Source organism: Mustela putorius, unplaced genomic scaffold (genome assembly GCF_011764305.1).
Source record: "Mustela putorius furo isolate JIRA1106 unplaced genomic scaffold, ASM1176430v1.1 tig00000765_pilon_pilon_pilon, whole genome shotgun sequence".
In the NCBI taxonomy this organism is placed as follows: domain Eukaryota; kingdom Metazoa; phylum Chordata; class Mammalia; order Carnivora; family Mustelidae; genus Mustela; species Mustela putorius.
In genome coordinates this window covers 7,973,700-7,997,786 of record NW_025421470.1, presented here as the reverse complement: position 1 = coordinate 7,997,786, position 24,087 = coordinate 7,973,700, and the positions used below count along the sequence as shown (strand labels likewise).

Below are 24,087 nucleotides of genomic sequence, written 5' to 3'. Positions count from 1 at the left end.
GGGCAATTGTGTTCTCTTTGGTTCATCTTAATTGTTGGTACAGAATCCAATTGTATGAATATACCATAATTCATTTCCCAATCGGTGGACTTCAAACTTGTTTCTGGTTTTTTTACCCTAAAAACAATCCTGCAATAAACATCTTTGTCTGCTTGTGCACACATTTGGAAGTTTCTCTAAGAAACACACGTAGCAGGAGAGTTGCTGGATAGTAGGATATGTGCATCTTCAACATAACTGAATATCACAGAAACTCACAAAGTGGTTGTACTAATTTTCACTCTCACTGGTATTAAGTGAGAACACTCACTTCCTCACATCCTTGCTAATACTTTGTTACTAGGCTTTTACTTTTTTGCTTTCTCTTTACTGACCAGCTTCCTTTTAACTTTAGCTTACAGCTTAATTTGCTTGTAGCCGCCTTGGCTTCTGTTTTAGCCCTGTGTCAGATGGGTTCATCTCTCACAGCTAACTAGCTCAGTCTTTATCTCATATGCTCCTTGTAGGATTAATTCCAGTAAAACTTTATTTTGCACCTATAGTTAATGTAAAGATAGTAATTTCCACGATATGTTTTATGTACCTCTTTAGTAGCAGTTGAGGTGATTTAATTACTTTTTAAAATATAATGAATGGTTTTGAAAAATCTTTTTTCCTCTTCAATGTAATATTTGATAAAATCAAAATATATGTAACAAAATAAAAAAATAAAATAATGTAACATATATAAAGGTTGTGAAGCAAAACAGTACAGTGAATACTACCAATCAGTATGCCACTCAATCCAAGAATCAAAATGACCAATATTGTATGTGCTCATCTCCAGAGTGACTATCCTGAATTGTCTGTGTCATTCCTTGCTTTTAAAAAAATAATTTTGTCAGATATATGTATATTGCTCAACAATGTATTGTATGGTTTCTTTGTCTTTGGGATTTTTAAAGAAAGGGATTGTGGATACAGTTTTCTAAGACTTGCTTATTTCACTCAGGGCTGTTTCTAAGAGTCACTGATATTGAGAATAGATGTAAGTCATTAATTTTCACTGCTGTGTAATACTCTACAGGGAATGTTAGACAGTGTATGCATTTTTTGATGGACATTTGGCTGTTTCTAGGTTTTGCTATTATGAAGATTCTTGTCCCTATCTTCTGGTACATGGTTGCCAAAAATTTCTTTAATTTTCATATGGGGGTTTATGACCCCCTCCCAGAGGAGTAACGAAGATATTTCTAGGGAGTACTTGGGCAGGAGTGATATTAATGAATCAATTTCTAGATCATTAAATTCTATGTGTTCTCTTTCTTAAAATTGGTAATGCCTGGGGCCTGTGATAGAGGCCTCTTGTTGGTCCTACTTTCCACTTTACATTTCCTAGTAGCACTTTTACCTTAGGTAAAGAAGGCATACTACCTACCCACATGGAATATTATTAAGGCATTGTCCCAAGCAGAAAAACTCCATGGAATACAGATAATTTAAAATCCAGTATATGTATGTGTGTACACACACACACAGTGTTAGAGCCTTTTCTAATCCAGGTACTTCCATTCAGGAGCTGCATTTGCAATTACAATTTCACATTTTATGATTGATTATCAGTGTATGCAGTTATTTTTGATAAATCCTATGTTATAATAATTATAACAGTTTAAACCAATGATATGTCACAAAACTACATTATCTTTAGATAATATCTAAGATTATCTTTAAGTCACAAGAAATTCATCATTTACAATTATTTAAACTTGGGCTGAACACTTGTAGATGTCATCTTAGTGTGAAAATGATTTAAAACATTTTTAGTGGTTTGTGAGTAAAAAAATGTTTGGAATATTATTGTGGTAAACTGTTTGCTAGAGGTCAAATTGCTGGATTATGGGGTATGAATGTTCAACTTTACCAAACTTTTCTGAGGTGGTTGTACCACCTTGTACTTTGGCCAGCAGTTTTGTCAATTTTTATATACTTTGATAAGCAGTGTATATGAGTTACAGTTGATTCATATTTATTCCAGCACTTATTATCATCAGATTTCTTAATATTTGCCAATCAAATGGGTATGAAATGATGTGTCTAGTGGTTTTAATTTGCATTTCTTTGTTAATGAGTTTGAGCATCTTTTCATATGTTTATGAACTGTTTCCCTTTTGTGAAATACCTGGTCATATCTTTTACCCATTTTTCTCTTGGGTTGTCTTTTAAAACTAATAAACTGGAAACACTAATCCTTTGTTGATTATATGCATTGTAAATATCTTCTCAAATTCATGGCTTGTCTTTTTACTGCTTATGGTGTGTTTTGGTGAACAGAAGTTCTTAATTTTTATGTAATCTAATTGGAAACTTTACCTGATCTTGGGATTATAAAGACATTCTCCTGGGTTTCTTTTTAGAAGTTTTAAAATGATGTCTATCGCATTTAAATTCATAATTCATCTGGTATTGATTTTTGTGTAAAGTGTTAAGGCAGTGATCCACATTCATTTTTTTCCTCCTCGTGGCTACAGCTGTCCTCATACCATGCATGGAATTGGCCCTCTGTTCACCAGCATGGGTTTGTTTCTGACTCCCCTTTCTGTGCCACTTGTCTGCTTGACTATCTCTATGTTATACCACACTGTCATTATTAATCCTATAGCTCTACCAGAAATCTTGCCATTTGGGGCAGGGGATCTTGAGTCTCAGCTGTTCTTGGACCTTTGTTCTTGTTTTAAGAATCAACTTGTCACGTGACGTGAAAAACTGGGAATTAATTGGAATTATTGAATCATTTTGAGGGAGAATTGAAATCTTTAAGATTTTGAGCCTTCCTGTCTGAGAACATGGTATGTATTTCCATTTATTTAGGTTTTTAATGTCTTTTAATGTAGTTTTGTAATTTTCTCCATACAAATCTAATACTTTAAAATTGTTGATTCTGATGTTTCCAGTAGTTTTGTTGTTTTTATAACTGGTGTTATTTTTTAAGGTTCTATTTTCTGACTTTTGTTAGCAAATAGAAATTTAATGGATTTTTATATTAACCTTTAGCCATCACTTGATAAACTCTTATTATTTCTAACATAGTTTCTATTATTCTTTTGAGTTTTCTATGTGAATAATTAATCATTGCAAATACTGACACTTTTGGCTTTTCCTTTCAATTATTTTCCCTTTAAAATTCTTTTTTTTTTTTTCCTGGTCTTAATACGCTGGCATACTTTTACATCTGTGTTAAATGGAAGTGATTATGGTTGTTCTTTAGAAGTGATTATTGTGGGCATATATGTCTCATTCCTGATTTTAAGAAGGGAATGTTTCCCCATTAAAAATCTTTGTTTTAAGCTTTTGTAGATACTTTTTATTAAGTTAGGAAAGCCTTTGCAATTTTGGCACACGCTTCCTGCGTGGGACAGAAAAACAAGAATATTTTGGGTTTTTTTCTTTTTTATCTGTTATATGTAATGAATTTCAATTTATATGTTTTAAAATTCTTAATTCTCTTTTGTATTCTTCACTCAGAAAAACCCAAATTGAGCTTAGTGAATTGTCTTTTCATGAACTACTGGCTTGAGTTTGCTAATATTTTATTTAGGATTTTTGTGTCTGTGAGTGAAATCACCATCATATTTCTTTATTGACTATCTTGTCTGATTTGGGCATTAAGGTTATACTGGCCTTATACCAATTAGAGAATAGCCCCCCCCCCCTTTCCTGGGACAGTTTGGATTGAAGTGATTTGTTTCTTTAAAGTTTGGTGGAGTTTACCTCCATGATCATTTGGATCTAATGTTTTCTTTGGAGATGGATTGTATATTATTAATAGTTTAGTTGTGATTAGCAGTTGAGTAGTGCTAGCACTTCAGATTTTCTATTTTAATCGATTTTGTAAGTTTAAGAAATTTATCTTTCCCCCCAAATTTTAAGTTGATTAGCATCATTTTCATGGTATTTTCTTAATTCTCTTTTTAATTTCCACTTTATCTGTAGTTAGTGTTCCCTTTTTTCATTTTGAATATTATTTGTATGTGGCTTCTCTTCTTTCTTGATTAATCTTGCCAGAACTTTGTCTAACTAATGAATCTTGTCAAGCGGTCAATTTTTGGCCTAATAAGTTCTTTTACATTTTTGTGTTTTAGTTAGTTGATTCTTTTTCTTTTATTTACTTACTTATTCTGTCTTTGGACTTATTCGTCATTTTTTTAATTAAATTGCATGCTTAACTTACTAATTTTCAACCATTGTTATTTCCTAGTATAAGTATGTTAGGCTGTAAACTTGCTCCAAATTTATTTTCAGTTTACCTAACATTGTTCAGTTATAGTGTTTTCATTAACTTTTAAATCTAAATACTTTTAAAATTTTCATTTTGATTTTTTTTTTCATTTCATTAGTTTTTATTGAAGTATCGTTGACACACAGTATCAGGAGTTTCAGGTCTGTTACATGAGATATGACAGTTCTGTGCATTACGACACACCACAATAACTGTCATCACCATTTGTCATGTATAATATAGTCACAGCATTACTGACTCTGTTCACTGACTCTGTTCTCTATGCTGTACTTTTCAATCCCATGACGTTTTTATTCTGTAACTAGTGATTGCCAGAGGGGAGGAAGTGTGGGAATGGGTAGATCAGGTGAAGGGGATTCAGAGGGACTGACTTCCAGGGATTTTATTGTAAAAGCACTCTGCATTAAAGGTAAACACTTCTTTTTTTGACTTACATGTTTTAAATTTTTCTTTGAAATATGTTTAATTTTCAAAAGGATCTACATTAACATTTTTTCTTTGTTACTCATTTCTAAATTGTGTTATTGGAGAATGTAGTATGTATTTTATCTTCTAAAAAATACTTGCTTTCCATGGACTTAGGGCCTTGTACATAGTGAATTATAACTTCTCAGTGTGTACTTGTGACAAGTGTGTATTTTGTTAGTGTGTATCTGTTAGCTCAAGTTTGTAAATTGTTTAGACTATCTTCATTAATTTTGTTTCACCTGTCGTTAATTGAGAGAGAGATGTGTTGCAGTCTCCCACTACTACCTTCAAACTGACTTTCTGTAGTTCTGACAGCTTTTTTTTTTTTTTTTTTTTTTAATGTATTTTGAGACTTTGATTTAGGTATGTGAAGTTTAACTTATTTTCTTTGTGGATTGAACCTTTTCTATTATGCCATCATCCTCTCTATACCTAATTTTGTTTTCTGTGTTAGTATCTATTTAATGTATCCCACTTTTTTTTTTTTTTTGGTGGTAATTTACCTGAAATATCTTATTCCTTTATTTTACCCTCACTTATTTTTACGTCCTTAAATTTTAGATGTCTGTTATAAGGAATATATTACTGGATTTTTCTTTTAATCTAGTCAAGCAGTTTAATTGTTAATTTTTTTAGAAGTTCAAGTCTCTTGGTAGTCAGCTCAGTTTTTATCTAAAATGATTTTTAGGAGTGCCTGGGTGGCTTAGTTGGTTAAGTGCCTGACTTAGGCTCAGGTCATTGTCTCAGGGTTCTGTGTTCAAGCCCTGTGCTGGGTTCCTTGCTTAGCCGGGAGTTTGCTCCTTCTCTATCTGCCCAGCCATTGCTTATATGTGTGCATGCGTTCTCTGTCAAAGTCTTCTAAAAAAAAATTTTTTTTTTTGGTCATTTTATCCTTGTTCTTAAGAGATAGTTTTGATGGGTATATAGTTCTAGGTTGATAGATTATTTTCTGTCTGCATGGCAAAGATACTCTACATCCAAAGCCTCCTGCCAGTTTTATGTTTCCTACTTTGAAGAAAATACTCTTTTTCTTTTGCTGCATTGGATTTTCTATCTTTGGTGCTATGCTATTTCCCTTCCAATTCTGATGGAGATTACTTTTTATTTATTCTCTTTCGGATACATGTTTCTTGATTCTGACTTTTATCTTTCATGAAGTCTAGAAGATTCTGAGCCTTGCAATATTGTCTTCGATTTTATGTATTTCTCCTTCTGGAAATTTAATTGGATGTATGTATATTGAACTGTGTCCAGGTCAGTTACTTTTCATCTTTATAAGTTTTCATTTTCTTGTTTCTTTACCAGAATTTACAGTGCTGGGTAGTTTAATTAGGCACATCTTTAGTTCGGTTTCTCTTCATCTGTGCTTAATCTTAAGTGCATCCTTTTTTTCCCTTTTACTTTTAAGTTATATTTTTTATTTCTCAAAGTTCCACTTCTTTTTTTAGACATACTAAGTCTTTATTTTATAGTCTTATGGTGCTTGCTTGTGTTTCTGAATCCCTGGGTATTCTGTAGACTGTATCTGGCAGTCCCAATGTCTGAAGTCTTTAGGAATCTTAATTTATGGCTTGTTCTTTCTGTTGTCTCTGCTTCATGGTGGGTTGACTCCACCTTTGTTTAATGATCTTTGGTTATGAACTCCTCTTTGATGGCCCTTTCCCTGTGGGATCTTGAAAGTTTGATTTGGGGGTGCTTTTCTTCTGATAGAATTTTTATCTGCTTCCATTGGGAGCTGGGGAATTTACGTTACATGGCTTAGTTTCCTCACTTTGCTTCTGGCTTAGGGCTTAGTGTCCATTATTGCTCTTGGCATTATTACTTATCACTCCTGACTGTCAGTTTTGGTTTTTAGCTAGAGGTTTATTCATTTGGGGGGAAAGGGTGGCTTTAACTATTCCCTATTCCTATGAGCTCAGCAAAATTAAAAAAATTTTAAAGTCTAGAATCTACTTTGTTTTGCAGTGAGAGTCCCCCATTAGTTCATTGTAACTGATGGGATTAGAAGTCCTTTCCATTAATATTTAATTTTAGCAGTATGTTTACTTGAATTTGTATTAGAAAAATAAAACTGGTCCTACCAAATGTAAGATTTCTTGTGATAATCAAATTTTCTGTTAAAACAAGTTTTCATCCAAGTTAGAAGTTGAGTCATTCTCAAGAAAAAATACTGAACAACAGCAGTATAGGTGGCAAGTGCATTCTGCAAAGTTTTATTCTTGGGGAGTGTGAATAAAAAATTTGAGAAATTCTGAGGGACTCAAGATGAGTAGGGCATAGTGTACCCTTTGGCCTACAAAGATAAACCCATGATGACCAGTGTGAGAGTTGCTGTTGGAAAGATACGGACAGGATGCTCTGGTTTTCCAGAGAAGAGGTGCAGAAAGAAACTTGGTAGTTGTAAGAAGATCAAGAAATGCTTCCCAGAATGATGTACTAAGAACTGGTAGACATTAGATGGTTGCAGAATAAGGTTTGTTTATGAATCAGAAGCAGTTGAATATGAATGGCTTCTAAGTTGCATGTTGTGGAGTGACTGAAAATAAAAGGAGGAACAGGATTACAAAAGGCCTTCCATGCTATGATAGGGAGTTTGTACTTTTTTCTGAAGAAGGGAAGCTATTGAATGATTTTAAGCACTGAAATGTTATGATCAGAGTTTCAGAGAGTGCCAAGGTTGAAGGCAGGTGACCAGCTAGGAGGCTGCTTATTAAGTTAGTTCAGAGGAGAAAAGATGAAGTGACAATTAAGGCAGTGTCACTGGCATGAAGATGGGTGTGTTAATTTTAGATTTCTTAAATAGCTAGAAAAGACAGGACTTTTTGGTCATTTGGATAGGAATGTTGAAAGAGACTGGACTTGATTGACCTCCACATTGCTGGTTTGGTTAGCCAGGTGGCATGTAGAGCAATTGACTGATAACATACAGAAAGAGGAAAGAACTTGGTTTCATTTGTTTGTTTTTGAGGAAAAAGATAAGTTCATTTTTGACCTTAATGAATTTGAGAGACTTGTGGTACATCTTGTATTAAGATCTAGTAGTAGTTGATCCAATAACCATAGAGATGCAGTGTAGCGGAGAAATTAAAGACTCTGCACCATTTGGGTGTTTCAACTATTGTTTGCTACAGTGAGTATGAGATATTTAAAGTGGCACATAGATTTTTAATAGTGAAGAATTTAATGTGTATGAATAATATAAGTTGTGCTTCAAACCTTTGATGTCATGGATATCACATAAGCCAAGTGAGCCCAATAAAAGAGAAATACTAAGTAAATAAAAATACATGTGATATGTGGAAATGGCAAAAATCATGGTGAAGCTGTGCAAAAAATGGAAGTTCAGAAAGTGCTGGTTTAAGCCATGGGTGTGGTGGATAAGGTCACCAAGGAGAGAGTAAGCCTGAAAAGAAAAAAGTTGACATTTGGGTGGCGGGGAATGGAGAAGAAGAGCCCATGGAAACTGAGGAAAAGGAGCCAGAAGAATAGGAGGAGGACCAGGAGAAGATGGTCTTTGGAGTCCAAATGAAGAGTTCTGAGGAGGAGGAAGTGGTCAACAGCGTCAAGTAAGTTGTAAGCTGAAAAGTGCTCTTTGGACTTAGAAGTTAAGGTAGGCCATTTAGCTGCAAGCATCCAAACAATGGATTTTAAAAAATACTCATCTAATACTAATGTTAATGGTAGCTGATATTTATAGCATTTCCTATATGCCATGTACTATTCTAAGCACAACACATGTGTTAACTGGTTAATCAGGTAGGTAGTATTGCTATTGCCTTTGACACATGAGGAACCGAAGTACAGAGAGGTAAAGTAATTTGCCCAAGATCATACACTCAGGAAATGGGGGAGCCAGGATTCAATCCTAGGCAATCTGGCTTCAGAGTCCATGCTCTTTAATTAACTCCTGTGCCAGTCACCTCTCTGGTTAAAACAAAATAGAAAATAAAAATCACACTAGTGTCTAATTACAGCATAGTTGGTGTAGGGTATGCTATCAGTGAGGTCTGCCAGGCTACCAATGACCAGCATGATGTCACAGTGGCTCAGTCTGCTGGGTATGAGCACATTAACTGGATTGTAATCGATGCCATGATGGTGATGTGTGGGCTATGGCAGAGAGTTTTTGGCTCTTTCTGTGTATATATACAAAAAGATGTTTGTAAGGCAAATTGTATCTTTTTTCAAGATAGCATGTGTCCCATTTTATATTCCACACTTTGAGTCCTAAAATGTTTATTTTTTCACTTTTGTAGTTAAATTCCCTAAACTCTGGAAAGAGTGTTTATCCAAAACAGCTCACTTTCCAGACATGATAGATAACCAGCCTCTTGGAGAAGCTCACTAATGACCTTACTGTAAGCAGTTCCTTGAATGGCAGAGGTAGAAACCCAGTCGCAGAAAGCTGAAAGTGAATGAGAATGGAGGAAATGTGAGAGAAGGGAGGAAGAATGATGATGATGAAGAATCTGTGGTAGGAGACAGAGGACACAAGGGCCATAAGACTCTTGGTTGTGGTCAAAGGAGCTAATCAGAGTTAAAGATTTAAAAACTAGTTTAGACCTGCACTGTGATCTGAAGTGTAGCCTTGGGAAGGAAGAACCTAGGTATCAGGGGTGGTGAAGATTATTTTAATCTAGGAGGTCAACAGCAAGGTTGGGGTCTTGAAGGGATTGTCTGCATGGGTTGATGTGGCTGGCATGGTGAGAGTTTGGAGGAGAGTGGGGAGTTCTCTGAACTAATGGTCCATGTTCATAAACAGAACAACAAGCAAGAGTTAAGTAGGTGGCAGTGAAAAGGAAAGGTAGATACAGTGAAATAGAGCGGGAGACTATGGAATCAGAGGACCTGTGTTTGAATCCTTCCTGGCTTGGTGACTTTAAGCCAATTACTTTATTTTATTCAGAATGCTTCCCATATATATGCAGGTGATGAGATTGAACAAGATAATGCACGTAAAAATGCCTGGTATGATGTGTGATAAATAGTATGAATAGTTGGCTAGGAGGATTGTTATTGTTCTTCGATTCTTATACTATAAGGTTTTCATACTACAAATTGGATGTGATAAGAATAAAACAGATTTGTATTTTGAGGACTGATGGTGGTCTTGTTTAGGAAAAAAGAAACTTGATTTGAAGTGGGAAAGTCCAAGAAATCGTGTGAATGGTGGTAGTGATGATGATAGGAAAAGAAGGCCATTAATTGGGCAAGAGTTAGAAGTACTACCATGCTGCATTTTTTAGTGATGTTTATGTTTTGTAACTATTCTCTGATGGCGATAAATTTTTATTACTAAACTTTCTTCCAGAAAAAATCCTTAAGTCTGAAACTCCAGCTCTAATTTCCCTTTCCCCCATTGAAATATTCTATTTAAAACATAGATACTATGTTTGATAATATGAGGCTGTTGGCAACGTGAGGAGTTTTGCCCACATTTGCAATCTAGCAGTGTCGTGTGTTGTAGTTGTGAGAGTGCCAGATGCAGCAATTGTTAGGAGAATGGAAGTCTGGTGGTGTGGCTGTGGGGATTTAGGAGATTGATAAGCTTGCCCTGTACCACTCCAGCTCTGCCCCTTTGCCCAAGACAGGGACATACACGGGTGGATGGATAGGGGAAAGTAAGTAGCCAAAAAGAAACCATTTTCTCAGTGGAGTCAGGATTTACTTCTGGCCAGGAGGTTGAGAATATGGCGGAGATTGTGTGTGGTGAAATGGCATGTTTCATAGGATGCAGTAAAAGCAATGGGGTAAAAGGGCAGCAGTGGAAAGATGTCTTTTGTTCATCCAGCAAACAATTATTCGGGGGCTTTATCATGTGCTGGGCACATAAAAAAGTGGAGAAGCCCTTAATTATCTTCCATTTAAAGGAGACCTGTAAAGAGATAAGTTCAGAGTAGAGATGGTGACTATGTGAGCCTAAGGGAAAAAAAAGATTAAACTGGTATTTGAAGAGAGTTGGGAAAAGAATAGCAGCAGACTGAGGGTGAGAATCTTCCAGAGTCAATGTTCTTATGATTATTTTGGGGAGGCTTAAGTTCGAAGAATTTTTCTAGTATACCATAGAAGCCAGGAAGATTGCTTCTCATATTACCTCACATGATTTAATTACTGATTCGGGTTTGTGTTGTTTCTTTAGGATGGTACAGCATGGACGATTTTGCCCTGGGAGATTTCACTGTAGCAGATGATGCCTTGTTAGAAGATTGCCCTTATATGGATGATTTTGTCTTTGCTCCTGAATTTATGTCCAATGATTATGTTCGTGTGACTCAACTTTACTGCGATGGGGTGGTAAGATTTGTTGCTTTTTTGTTTAAACGTTGTGTCTTCTTAAAGGTTTATTATTTTATTGAGATATAATTGACATATGATATTGTATTAGTTTATGGTGTACAACATAATGACTTGAAATGTGTGTATGTTGTCAAAGTATCACCACATTAAGTCTAGTTAAAACTACATCCATCACCATTCATAGTTACAGATCTTTATTTATTTATTTATAAAAAAGATTTTATTTATTTATTTGAGAGAGAGCATGAGAGAAGAGAGGTCAGAGGGAGAAGCAGACTCCCCGCTTAGCAGGGCGCCTGATGTGGGACTTGATCCTCGGACCCCAGGATCATGATCTGAGCCGAAGGCAGCTGCCCAACCAACTGAGCCACCCAGGTGCCCCCAGATCCTTTTTTATTATGCTGAAGACTTAATGTCTACATTTTAAAGGTTTTTTTTGATTCAGAGCTATGGGAGTAAAGATGTTTTGTGGGACAAAAGTTTTTGTTTTTTTTTTTAAAGATTTTATTTATTTACTTGGCAGAGAGAGAGATCACAAGTACAGAGAGAGGCAGGCAGAGAGACAGGCAGAGAGAGGAGGGGAAGCAGGCTCCCCGCTGAGCAGAAAGCCTGACACGGGGCTGGATCCCAGGACCCTGAGATCATGACCTGAGCCGAAGGCAGAGGCTTTAACCCACTGAGCCACCCAGGCACCTATGGGACAAAAGTTTTTACAGGGAGTTACAAATGCAATTTTGGAAGGGAAGGTAAATAGTATCTCTACAATGTGCAGTACCAGAGAATGAGTGATGGGGAAAGATGGTTTTCTAACTGGAGATTAGAGTAGCTTTCAAGAAACAGCTGTAGACGCAGACTTAGGGGAAACAGTATTAAAAAAAGCCTGAAAGGCTCGCCAGCTGAAGATATTATAGTCAGAGTGTATAAGTAAATGTACACTGAAAAATTTCGTACTTTAGTACTGATAATCCTTACATTAAAAATTGAAAGCTGTACTTTTGCATTTCATCAGATACAAATGAAAAGAATTTTTTTCCATTTAGGGTATGAAGTATAAAGATTTTACCCAAAGTGAGAGAAACTTAGGTGAGTAAATTGGTATTTTAATTTGTTGAGAGACTGTTGGGGGAGGTTCATCCATTCACATCAACATAACGGTCCTACATATCTTTCATTTTTTTACGTTTTGATGTATGTATTTTTAATTGAAGGATAGTTGACATGCAGTATGGTATTAGTCTCAGGTGTACACTATAGTGATGGGACATTTTATATGTTATGCAGCGCTTACTGTAAGTGTAGTTATTTTAAGTTATTACCATGTTATTGACTATACTTTGAACTTTACATCCCTGTGACTTACATATTTTATAAGTGGAAGTTTTACCTTTTAGTCCCTTTCTTCTGTTTTACGCATTCTCTTTTTTCTTACCTTTCCATATCCATTGTAGCCATTTCTCTATTAACAGTGTTGATTTATTCCAAAATGAGGCAAAAAATATTAATTTAAAACTTTTTTTTAATAAAGAATTTGACATCTGCAATATGTGGTGTAGTAAACCAGTTTCTGTCCTGCAAGATTACTGTGATGCCATTAAAATATACATCTTCTGGCCACTTCTGTTTCAACGTCAGCACAGTTCTATAATATCACGGTTGCACCCCTGTGTGGAGGCCACGTAAGTTACTACACGTCATTCATTTTGTGTAAACAGTGATAAGCATGTTGCCCATTTTTGAGGAATGCCAAGTGCAGGGGAAGGCTTGTCTTTTTGTATATACTGTTCAATTTCACTCTTACGTAATAAGATGGGAAAAGTTAATGCTTTGGGTTATGAATGACTAATCATGGTGACATTATGATGAATGAACCTCTGAGGAGCATTAGATGGTAGATTTGAAACTGAGGGAAAATTAATATGCTTGTTTATAAATAGCAACATTGTAGTACAGAAGAGAGAAAAAGGTATAGTATTTTGTCCACTTAGTAAACAGCTTATGGTTACCTAGAGTAAAGAAAGAGAGAATGTAATTTTTTTCAAGTAGTTTAAATTGAGGTATAACATATAGTAAAGTGTAAAGCTCAATGAATTTTTATATGTGAGAACCTAATTTTCTAAAAAATGAATTTGTATTTAAGTAATTCTCATGCTTCTGAGATAAGTTTGAAGAAATTACAACATCTGGAATTGATGGAAGATATTGTGGATTTGGCAAAGAAAGTTGTGGTAAGTGGTAGAATGTGTATTTCCCCCGTGTATGTAAAGAATATAATAATGTGGTATCAGGCCCGTTACTCGTTTATAGTGGTTAACAGGTGATGGTTTCAGTTGGATTTAACCTGAGATTATTCTGCTGTCCGTGAGTTTGTCCTATGTATTTGAGAGATTAGGTAGATAGCAGTCTTCCTGACATGAATGATGAGATCCAGGACCATTCCTCCTCATTAAAGGATAGAAAATAGAATTTGTCACAGACAAAAGAAAGCTGCTGGTTCCCAGGAACTTCTGTCACTGAAAGTGATGGGTTCTTTCTTGTAAAATCATGCCGCTGTCAGCAGTACCACAACAAATGCTTGTTCTTTGGGGTAGACTTTTATTATATAGTATTTGAGGCAGTGCCCTGTATTATACTGAGGGTTTTTTCCCTTGAAAGCCATTTGATCATTTTTCTTATTTCAGTTGGTTATGGAGTTATGGTGCCAAGTGTTTATTTCCTGCTGATAATCCTTTGCTATTCCTTATATCAGCCAGTGTATTTTCATAAAAAATCTTGGCGTAATGAGCTTTAAAGTCCATACATCTAAAAGTCACACTAAGCCATTTAATTATTAGAAGCAAGTGTAAGACTACTTCTGAATTCTTGTCTTAGGGTTCTGAGGGGGTAAACTGGGCATGAAAGTGCTTGTGGGAAGCGGATTCTGTACACATAGCAGTAGTCCTGAAATGCAGCATTTTTTTTGTCTACTGCAAATTTCAAGTATAACTGATTGAAGATGGTTCATGTTTTATTTTGTTTTGCAGAATGATTCATTCTTTATTGGAGGCTTATTGAGAATTGGTTATAAAATAGAAAATGTAAGTGTTAAACACGGGAAACCAGCATGACCACTGCCGATAAAATGGCAGATGTCTCACTGCTCGTTGCACCATGAATTGGGTTCTCAAGTTAGTGTTTTACATGTAGTATTTGCTAGTATTGATTTCTGTATTTTGCTTAAGCAGTCTCCTTATTTTGGGGGTTTGCGTCATTCCCTCCTCCCCCATATGTGAGTGTAATTTGGGGCTGCTTTTACACATTGATTCTTTTTTTATTTATTTGGTATATATTCTCCCAGATGAAATTATTAGGTCCAGGGTGTGAACATTTTTTTTTTTTTAGATTTTTTTTTTTCAATTTATTTATTTGTCAGAGAGAGAGAAAGAGCGAGTGAGCACAAGCAGGGGGAGCAGCAGACAGAGAGGGAGGGGGGGAGAAGCAGGTTCTCTGCTGAGCAGGGAGCCCAATGTGGGGCTCGATCCCAGGACCCTGGGATCATGACCTGAATGGAAGGCAGCCACTTAACCAACTCAGCCACCCAGCATCCCAACATTTTTGATACGTAATTACTAGATAATCTCCAGATAAAATGAAAGCCAATTTTCATTGCTCCTGGTAAAATAAACATCTACCTGTTTCCCTTAAACCTGATGTGAGCATTGATAACTCTTCTACTTCTGAAGTCATTTCAGACTAGAAGTACGAATAACATTCCTGTGAACTCCTTACTCTTTGTGAAGATCTTTGCACTGAGTGCTTATTTGCACAGCTGCACTCCTCCTGTTTATTTTCTTACTCTTCTGTTTGCCATAGACCATTTAAAATACACAGGCCCTTTCAGGCACCTTGCTCTGCTTTAACCTTGTGGTAAGGATGAAAGTCCTAGTTTAGATGAGATCTGAGACCTCTCATTCACCTTGTCTTCTTGCATCCTCCTTCTCCCAGGGCAGCTGCTGGCCAGGTTGTCCACCTCAACTTCCAGGTTTGTAGTAATTGAAGCAGCATCTTGGGCTCTGAGGGTAGCCTGAGGTTACTTGACGATGTGACATATATGAGTCCATGGTATCTATTAACTTAGATGTTGGGGTCCAGCCATTCTAGGTTTCATGAGTAATAAAAATACAAGATTGTATAAGTTTTTATTAAGAATCTGAAATACTGTATGTTAAGTTTATGGTATCACATGTATATTTAAAATTAATACCTAAGGGTGTCTGTGTGGCTCAGTGGGTTAAAGCCTCTGCCTTCAGCTCGGGTCATGATCCCAGGGTCCTGGGATCGAGCCCTGCGTCAGGCTCTCTGCTTGGCAGGGAGCCTGCTTTCTTCTCTCTCTCAGCCTGCCTCACTGCCTATTTGTGATCTCTGTATGTCAAATAAATAAATAAATAATCTTTAAAAAAATAAAATTAAAACCCAAATCATATTCTTCATCTTTTTGATACAGAAAATCTTGGCAATGGAAGAAGCTTTGAATTGGGTGAAATACACAGGCGATGTAACAATTCTACCTAAATTAGGAGCAGTAGACAATTGTTGGCCAATGTTAAGTATTTTCTTTACTGAATGTAAGTATAAATGCTTTAAATTGTTACCTGACTCAGTTTTTAAAGCCATTATTTAGGAAAATGGGATGTGTGTTTATGTGATCTCTTACTTATTTTAGGATCTTAAGGAATGTTTTCTCTTAAAAAAAATCTTTTTCTATTGTAAAGAAAAGCCTGAATAAGAGAACTGTAACCTCATAGTTAGGTTTTTTCTGTATTTCCTGTCTTAATGATTTCTGTGATGTCACACTTCTAAAAATCTTACCAAGTTAATGCTGTAAGTTATATATAAAATACCCCCAAAAAGAATCCACAACTGGAACCTCATGTATTCTCCTTCAAAAGAGAATTAAATAACAGAGCTAAGATTATAATTTTCATGTTCCTGATGACCCTGTTATTCTTTGGTGTAATGAAACTGCCATCTGTATTTTTTTTTTAACTTTGTGAAATAGGTCTCTCTAAAGCATTTGAATGTTAGCAGTGTTTTTATAGTATAGTTGTAGGGATCTTGAAACAGGACTATTTAGCTCTTTAGTTTATGACTGGTAATTTCCCATCACCACTTGAGAAGGGGTTAAATTTTATACTGTTGATCTAAGTGGTAGACAGAAATTAAGCTTAAACACAAAGACAGGTTTTTCTGATACTACATACTAGGCTGTATTACATTGATAAAGGTGGTTCTCATTGTTCTGGAGGTCTGTAATTAAAGGGTAGATTTTATGGTAGAAGTAGAGGACCAATATCATGTATTAGGCATCCATGGAGGGTTGCTTCTCACATTCTCTCTCTTTTTCTCTCTGTTCTCTTCTTTACAATAGCTCTATAAGGTAGCTCCTATTGTCCCTATTGTAGAAATAAGCAAACTAAGACTTTGGGAGGTTAAGTGATACTTCTACAGTCTCTTGAGTTGTAGAACCGAGATGAGAAATTAAGTCTCCCTGATTTCAAAGCCCGGGTTTTTATCCTGTAATTTTACTCTGTCCCTTATTACCTTATTTGATGAACTTCTGAAATTCTTCCTTAAATTTAGATTTTAGATACCTTTTCATCTTGGAAATGTATGTGTTTGGCTAGAGGCTTAACTATAGTTTTGTTGGGATAAGTATTAACACTTAAATCTATAGCACCAGCTAAAAATACAGGAAATGAGGTCTGATAAACTTGTAACATAAATTTTGGTTATTACCTACTGCATTTTAATTAGTTTATCAAATTAAAACATTTTTTTAAAAATAACATGTATTTCAAATAACATCTTAACATTTCATTTGTGAGAGTCAAAATGTTGAATTAAGATACTTAAAATTCTTTGTTACATTAAATAGATTTAGAGAGTTTTCCAGGTTTTTGGTCTCAAATATTTTTGTTGAACATTGTGCCAGGTATACCATAGGTGCTCAGTAATGTTTGTTTAACTAACTTGAGTAATTATGAGGCCTAATTGGAATATTATGACTGAGGATTTGTTTTAGGTACACTTAGAACTTGTGTAATAATAAGTGCTTTTTTTAATGTTAAATAATAAAACAGATTAGATTCAAAAGCAATGAATCTAATGTATTCTAAAACATTTAATTAGTTGTTCACCTTAGGTTATTATTTGATACGTGTAAAATATTACAAGAAACATGTTATTAGAAAGTGCAATAATTAATTGATCTTATGGACTGACCTATGTAACCTAAGTTTTAGAACTTTAACAATACCAATTTGCCTTTTTTTTTTAAACAAATGTTCTCTCACTCTTTCCTAAAAATAAAATTTAGACAAGTATCACATAACTAAAGTTGTAACAGAAAACTGCAATTTGCTTGAAGAATTTAAAACTCAAAATTGTGCGGAATGTATAGAGGTGAGAATAAATACTTACTTGTAAGTATATTTTAAAATTTATCTGTTAGAACTTCTATTAGCATTCAGAAAGTTCAATAAAACTGCTGTTTGTCAGCACACAAGGAACTATTGTAACATGTTTAAGGGAACATTTTAATAAATTTTGATTGGAATATTTATTTTTTTGGAAGAGAAAAACAACATTTTGATCAGAATTTTTAAATTTTACGTTTGTATTTTAAATACACATATTTATATGACATTAAATAAATTTGTAGAATTTTGAATAATAAACATTTAAATGTATTTTAAGAGTTAATTGAAAGTTAAAATTTGATTTTTTAAACTAAAAGATTTTTAATTAGTTGAGGAAATGTAATTTTCTTTGATAACAGCTTTGTTGAGATATAATTCTTATGCCATAGAATTCATTCAAAGGAAATTTTTTTTTTCAAAAATTTTATTTTTGAGTAATCTCTACTCCCAATGGTGGGGTTCAGACTTAACAGCCCTGAGATCAAGAGTCACATTCTTTACCAACAGAGCCAGCCAGGTACCCTGGGAAATATGATTTTAACTAAATTTTTAAAGAAGGATTTAGGAAACTATTTAATGTTCTATTTAATTCACTTACTAAAGCCACTTATAGGATCCAGTTTATTTTAATCTGTTTATTTTGAAAATTTGATTATTTGAAGTGAAAGCTTCCATTATATCTATACCATCTTTGATTTCATTCTTGCCAATTTTGCTGCCTCAATTTTTGGCAATTAATATATTCAACATTGTCTCTATGCTACCAATTTATATATCATTTTTTAAGCACCCAGGATTATTGTATAATATCACATTTTCTAACTTAAAATTTTACCTTGCCTCTGTGTTTTCCCCTGGTATATGAGGTATTTTTAAAAGTGGGCCTGCCAAATACTATACACAAGGGGATAAATTGTTAGTTGTTATTCATAATGTGGTGGTTTTGTTTACTTTTTAATATTCCTTTAACAGAGTTAGCATTGAATCATCAGAAGCAGATTTTTAAAAATAAATATACCCAAATATTAGCTATTGGGTTCTCATTTTTTATATAAGTATCCCCCAGCTTATTTCTGTTACCAGAAGTAAAAGCCCAGAACCATTTTTCCTAGATATTGAGGTTCTTGATTGTCTTTGCTTTTAATTGATGGGTCTTCTTTCACGTTGGTTTCTCAGCAAGGAGAACTAATGAAAATGAAAGGAAATGAAGAGTTTTCAAAAGAAAGATTTGATATAGCTATTATCTATTACACCAGAGCCATTGAATATAGGTAAGAGCAAAATAGAACAATGAGATCCTTTTTGTGTGGCAGATCAAGTTGGAATGCTAGTCAGGAGAAATAAAAGCAAGGCAAGGAATTGGAGAGAGTATCCTCAACTTGCTATGTAGAATAGATTTTCTTACCATTCGGAATTAGAAGTGTTAGGGATGGCCTGGGTAGATGAACTTAACTGAGTAGTAAAATTCAAGCAAGTTAGGCAGAATTGTGAATATTGCTTCTACCCTGCCCATTTTCTCTTAGGCTTTCCAGTATAGGTCACCTGTTTTTTCTTGTTCTCGTTTTGCCTTCAGCTAATACCTTCCAAATTGTTAACTAATCAGAAAGGGCTAGTTACTAATAATTAAGATATTACCCATTCAGGAATTTTTGCTTTCTAAGAGGGGACTTTTAAAGGTTAATAGTTGGAATTGTTGAGAGAGTCTGTGTTCTCTCTACCTCATCTTCTGTTTGGTCAGCTGCAAACAGAAATTTTAAGCTAGAAAAAAAGCTAGAAATTTTTAGCTTTCCATGCATGTGTACCTTATACTTGGTTCCTACTGATATCTTAGCTGTGCCATCTAATACTGTAGCAGTCTTTGGAGGATGTGCTGTAGACAGCTACTGTCTTTCCTACCTTGCTTATCTCCATGGGGAATGAGTGAATCAGGGTAGCACACCATATCTGGAAGGCTGCTGCTCTGTTCTGAGGAAAAAAACAGATTAAATGAGAAAAGACAAAATTTGAAATGAAGCTATTTAAATTGTTGAAATTTACAGACTTTGTCAGAGTTCTTTGTCAAAGTGGTATAGTCCTGACTTACATAAGTATAATTCTGTCCTTTATACTTACACCATACTTGTGATCTGCTAGCTTTTTAATATGCCTCATTTGATCCTCATAATGTTCCTATGAGCTAGGCAGAAAAAGTAGAACATTTTGAATATAATGAAATGTAGGTTGATTTGAACAAAGTTACTGAATAGGAAGTAAAGGAATGAAGACTTAGCCAGTTAGGTCTCTGACTCCTATATTCTTTCTGCTCTGCCACAAAGATGTAAAGTTTTTGAAAAGGTTTTCATGCCTTATTTTTTCTGTGAGCTTTTTATTTGTTTTGTGCGTAATGTACTTTACTGACCAAACATTATTTCTTTTAAAGACCCGAAAATCATCTTCTTTATGGTAACCGAGCTCTTTGTTTTCTTCGCACTGGACAGTTTAGGTAAGTTGGTTAGAGTACCCGTCACTGAGCTGTTACGTTAAATATGCATTTTTTGAGAAATACTTCTGTTCTGCAGATATACAAGAAAATCTTTCAGGAGTTTTTTGTCAGTCATAGTTAAATGGTTAAAGGGGCTCTATAGGGTCTATGCTAACAACGACAGCAGCAGCTGTTCTGATTGAGTGGATAACGTATGTGCTGTTTTAAGTATTTTACGTCGTTCCTTAGGTCTCAAAACACACTTAACAGCTAATGTTATTCTCCACATTTACATTTGGGCAGACTTTTACTTACTCATAAGTACTGATGTCAACATTTGAATACAGATCTTATCTGATGATGTTGAAGTCTTTGTTTATAGTACCTGTGTTATCTTCTTTTGCTCTCTTAATTTATTCTGTATAATTCTGGAAGACTTTTTGCTGTTTTCTATAGCTTAGTATAAAAAAATTAAGTAGATCTCATTTGTAAGTGAAAGAAAGAAAAGAAATTTAATGGTTTAACCATTAGAGTGAAATCATCATTAATTCTTAACTAATTCTTAATTTATTAATTAATTCTTAGTTTCTTATGTTGCATTGAGTTTTTATTAGTTGAAAGAGATTGTTAACACTGCACCATGATTTTGTTGTCCCTCAGTTTAAAATTTTTAGGATATAAATTACAAGTATTAATAGAGAGCAATGTATGCTGTTACATTTAATTATGTCTTGCCTTACTGTAAGAAGGGCTTAGAGTGGCTTCAGGGATAAATCTGCTTGGTAGAAAAATATTAAAAACACAACAAAACAAACTAAAAACCAGTTTAGAGCTGGGGATCCTCAAAATAAAGCTATATAGGGATAAGGTCCTACACAGTTAATAGTTATAATTCATACTTGTATTTGACCTTTCTGTTGCTTAAAATAAAAGGAGAAAACCTGACAAGTTACATGATTCTCACTGTCCATGAAAAAAAGGACAGAAGTTGCTCAGGTGAAGCAGTTTTCCTGATGTTTAGTTTTGGAAGAAATTCCTTGTATGACTTACAAGTAACATGAAGTGATTGATGGAGTAGAGAAGAACCTCAGCAGCATTCCTGTTCAAAGCAGAAAACTCCCTGAATGTGCAGTTTTGGGTTTCACAAATAAATTTTTCTGTGGAGTTTTCTCATGAAAGCAGAGAGTCTGAAACTAGTGGTTTTTAGTTGAAGTACTTATGGTTGGGATGCGGGAGGGTGGGAGTGGGGAAGAGAGTATATTCCAAGTATGTAGCTTTTAAAAATAACATTTGTTTTTCTTTTATTGTAAACAGAACACATTCTCATGGTAGAAAATTTGGAAAATACAAGAGTTTAAAAAGAAGAAAATAAAAATCACCAGTAATCCAACCACCTCGGAGAATACCGCTGTATTAACGTTATGCAGCTTTTAGATGGCTTAAGCCGTGGATAAAGCGAGGCTATCTAGACTAGAGGAATGGATGGGCTGGACACAGTCTTCCATCAATACCACTGTCCTCAACTGGTTCTGACAAGAAATGAGCTGCAAATGTCCTTAGGTTATTGTATCTGGCTAGGTCCAGAATTGCAGATTTCCTATGCTGTTTGATGGTGAATCTGTGCTTTCAAGATGCATAGGTTGGCAACTTGGCTAGCCTCTTGTGAAAATCGAAACCTTGATTGGGCAAAAGGTCATCCACTCTGCGTAGGGGAGCTCCCAGAGCGGAGAGGCAAGCCAGGGGGTTTCTGCCCTCTTTCATGAGTGTTGAATGCTAGACACTCGAGGAAGATCCTCTTAAAACTGCGCTGGAAAGGAGGTGCATCAAAGTAGAATTACAGAAGCCAGGTAGCCTGGTGAGGCAAAGGTCAAGAGCAGGGTTGTGCATCAATCCTTGTACCTCCTTCCTGAGAGTCTATCTAGCTTGTGGTTCAGCACCATCGAAGTTTTCACTAGATGCAGGTTAGCAACATTTCCTTCTCAGGCAATCACCGATATGTATTAGATGTCAATGTCGGAAACATTGTGCCACACAATTTTCTTGGTGTTTCCCACCTTCTCACATGTTGTTTATATGCCTTACTCAGTAATGTAGGGATAATGTTTTCTGAGTTTACAGTACATCTCACTCCTAGTGGAGTGAGTAGATAATGTGACTTCAGAAAGGAACACATTGCCAGGGATTCACTCGTGCCATTGAAACAGAAGGACCCATGCCCTTTAGCTGAGTTACCATGTTGGGATGTATTGAAGCTCTCACATCTGAGGTTTGGTAGATCTGTCATGGGAATCTGGCTGAGCAGCTATGGGACACCTGGGAGTAAAGCATCCAACCTCCCTGGCACTGTTCTGAGCACTTTATGCATACAGGCTCAAAAAACCCTCAACAACCCTGTGAAGTGGGTGCTGCTATCTCTTTAGAGATGAGGAAACAGAAATGGGAGGTCAAGCAAAGTATCCACAGAAACTAGGTGGGTGTGATGGAGCCAGGCAGCCTGGATGCAGAGTTTCTGCTCTTAATCCCGATGGAAAGGGGTTGGTAGAATCAAAGGGCAATGTGAAAGCTGAAAAAAAAACTTAAATGGTTCAAATAGTCGATAAACATGAGTATCCTTATAGGACATGCAGATTACAAACTTTGAGTCTCTCTTTCATGTCCATCAGATTGGCAAAAATTTTAAAAACCTCATAATACCAAGTGTTTGAGAGGATGTGGAACAAAAGAAACTTGCATACTCGGCTGGAGACAGTGTAAATTGGTGCAATCACTTTGGACAGCAATTTGGCAAGGTGAAGATGTGCATATTCTGCAGCCCACTTCTAGGCTCCTATCCTCCAAACTCAAATGTGTACCTGAGAAGATACGTACAAGCCTTCACAATAGCATTGTTTGTAAAAGTAAAATGGAAACAACTTAAATGTCCATCTGTGGGAGAATGGATAAATAAATGATGGTATATTCATACAATGGAATTTTATGCAGCAGTTAAAATGACAATGTTGAGTGAAAAAGCAAGTTGCAGAATGATTTGTATGATGCGATTTATATAATGTCAAACTATGCGAAGTGACAAACACATTATAGTTAATTCATAGTTATGTATTAAAAATGTTTTATAAATGCATGGGCATGTTGAACACCAGTGGAGTGGCTGTCTCTGGGGAGAGAAAGAAGGAAAAGGATTGGTGATGAGAAAGTGGTACACAGTGCTTGTCGACTCTAACAGTTCTGTCAGAAGATCTGAAGTGAATATGGCAAAATGTTAAGATCTTGCTAAGCTGGTACAAGAGTGTTGACTATTTTAATGTTATTCTCTGTACTTTTATGTATACTTGAAATATGTGATGAAAAGTTATAATAGTAAAATTAAAAATGCACATAAGATAAAAAAAAAAACTGTTCACTAAAATAGCAAGGATAAAATAAGGGAAAGTGATCTCGAAAGAAGAGAAATGTAAGTGTTTTAAGACTAATGGTGGGGAGCCCCAGGTGAGATATGTGTGGGGAAAGTGCTTCATTAAGAAATGGTCAAAGTGCTGGTGGTGGCTTTAATGCCAGGTAGTCACAGTTCGTACCACCTTTGGATGAATGTGGGTGAGCCCAAGAGCCCATCTGAACTACCGTTCATCATACGTGTGCACCTCCAGGTCTGCAAATGTTGCACTTGGGAAATCTGTGGAATGGGGCCGGCGGGTCGGGTCGGGTCGGGGCGCTGTGTGGAAATATGCTACTTTCTGCCACAGCTTCTGCTGAGTCCTTCAGGCTCAGGACTGTGTGCACTGTATCCCAAATGCCCATCATGGCTGCGATGTCCTTTTATTCAGGTTTTCCAGAAGTTCACTTTACAATTTGGCAGTTATATATAGGGAACTTAAGAATGATAGTTTTAATCGAAGTAATCATATTTTTAAAGGAGAATCTAAAAAAAGTAATTAGGTATATCCATGGCTTCTGTAGTTACAGTACTTATGTGAGGTGTATCATCAGGCTGTGCCTCTTTACTGTTTTATTCTTTTTTTCTGGTATTCCTATGTGGAAATTTGAATTCTTTGATGGGATGTGATAAACTGTGTAAGGGGAAATGTAATTGGAAAAAGGGAAGGCTGAGCCTTGGATTTTTTTAAATT

General features: G+C 35.5%; 1 protein-coding gene across 2 annotated transcripts in view; it reads left to right on the top strand.

The window, feature by feature from the left end:
• The window catches only part of TTC3 (tetratricopeptide repeat domain 3), a 130,063-nt gene that overhangs the window by 1,874 nt on the left and 104,102 nt on the right, over window positions 1-24,087 (top strand). For both annotated transcript variants that reach the window (XR_006607937.1, XM_045084512.1), the window contains exons 2-10: window positions 10,887-11,041; window positions 12,085-12,127; window positions 12,570-12,720; window positions 13,182-13,269; window positions 14,065-14,118; window positions 15,525-15,645; window positions 17,397-17,482; window positions 18,676-18,770; window positions 19,919-19,981. Coding sequence is in view for 1 of the 2 variants with exons in the window: in XM_045084512.1 (XP_044940447.1) it covers window positions 10,898-11,041; window positions 12,085-12,127; window positions 12,570-12,720; window positions 13,182-13,269; window positions 14,065-14,118; window positions 15,525-15,645; window positions 17,397-17,482; window positions 18,676-18,770; window positions 19,919-19,981 (845 nt within the window). In the remaining variant the exon portion in view is untranslated. The remainder of the gene's footprint in view (window positions 1-10,886; window positions 11,042-12,084; window positions 12,128-12,569; window positions 12,721-13,181; window positions 13,270-14,064; window positions 14,119-15,524; window positions 15,646-17,396; window positions 17,483-18,675; window positions 18,771-19,918; window positions 19,982-24,087) is intronic.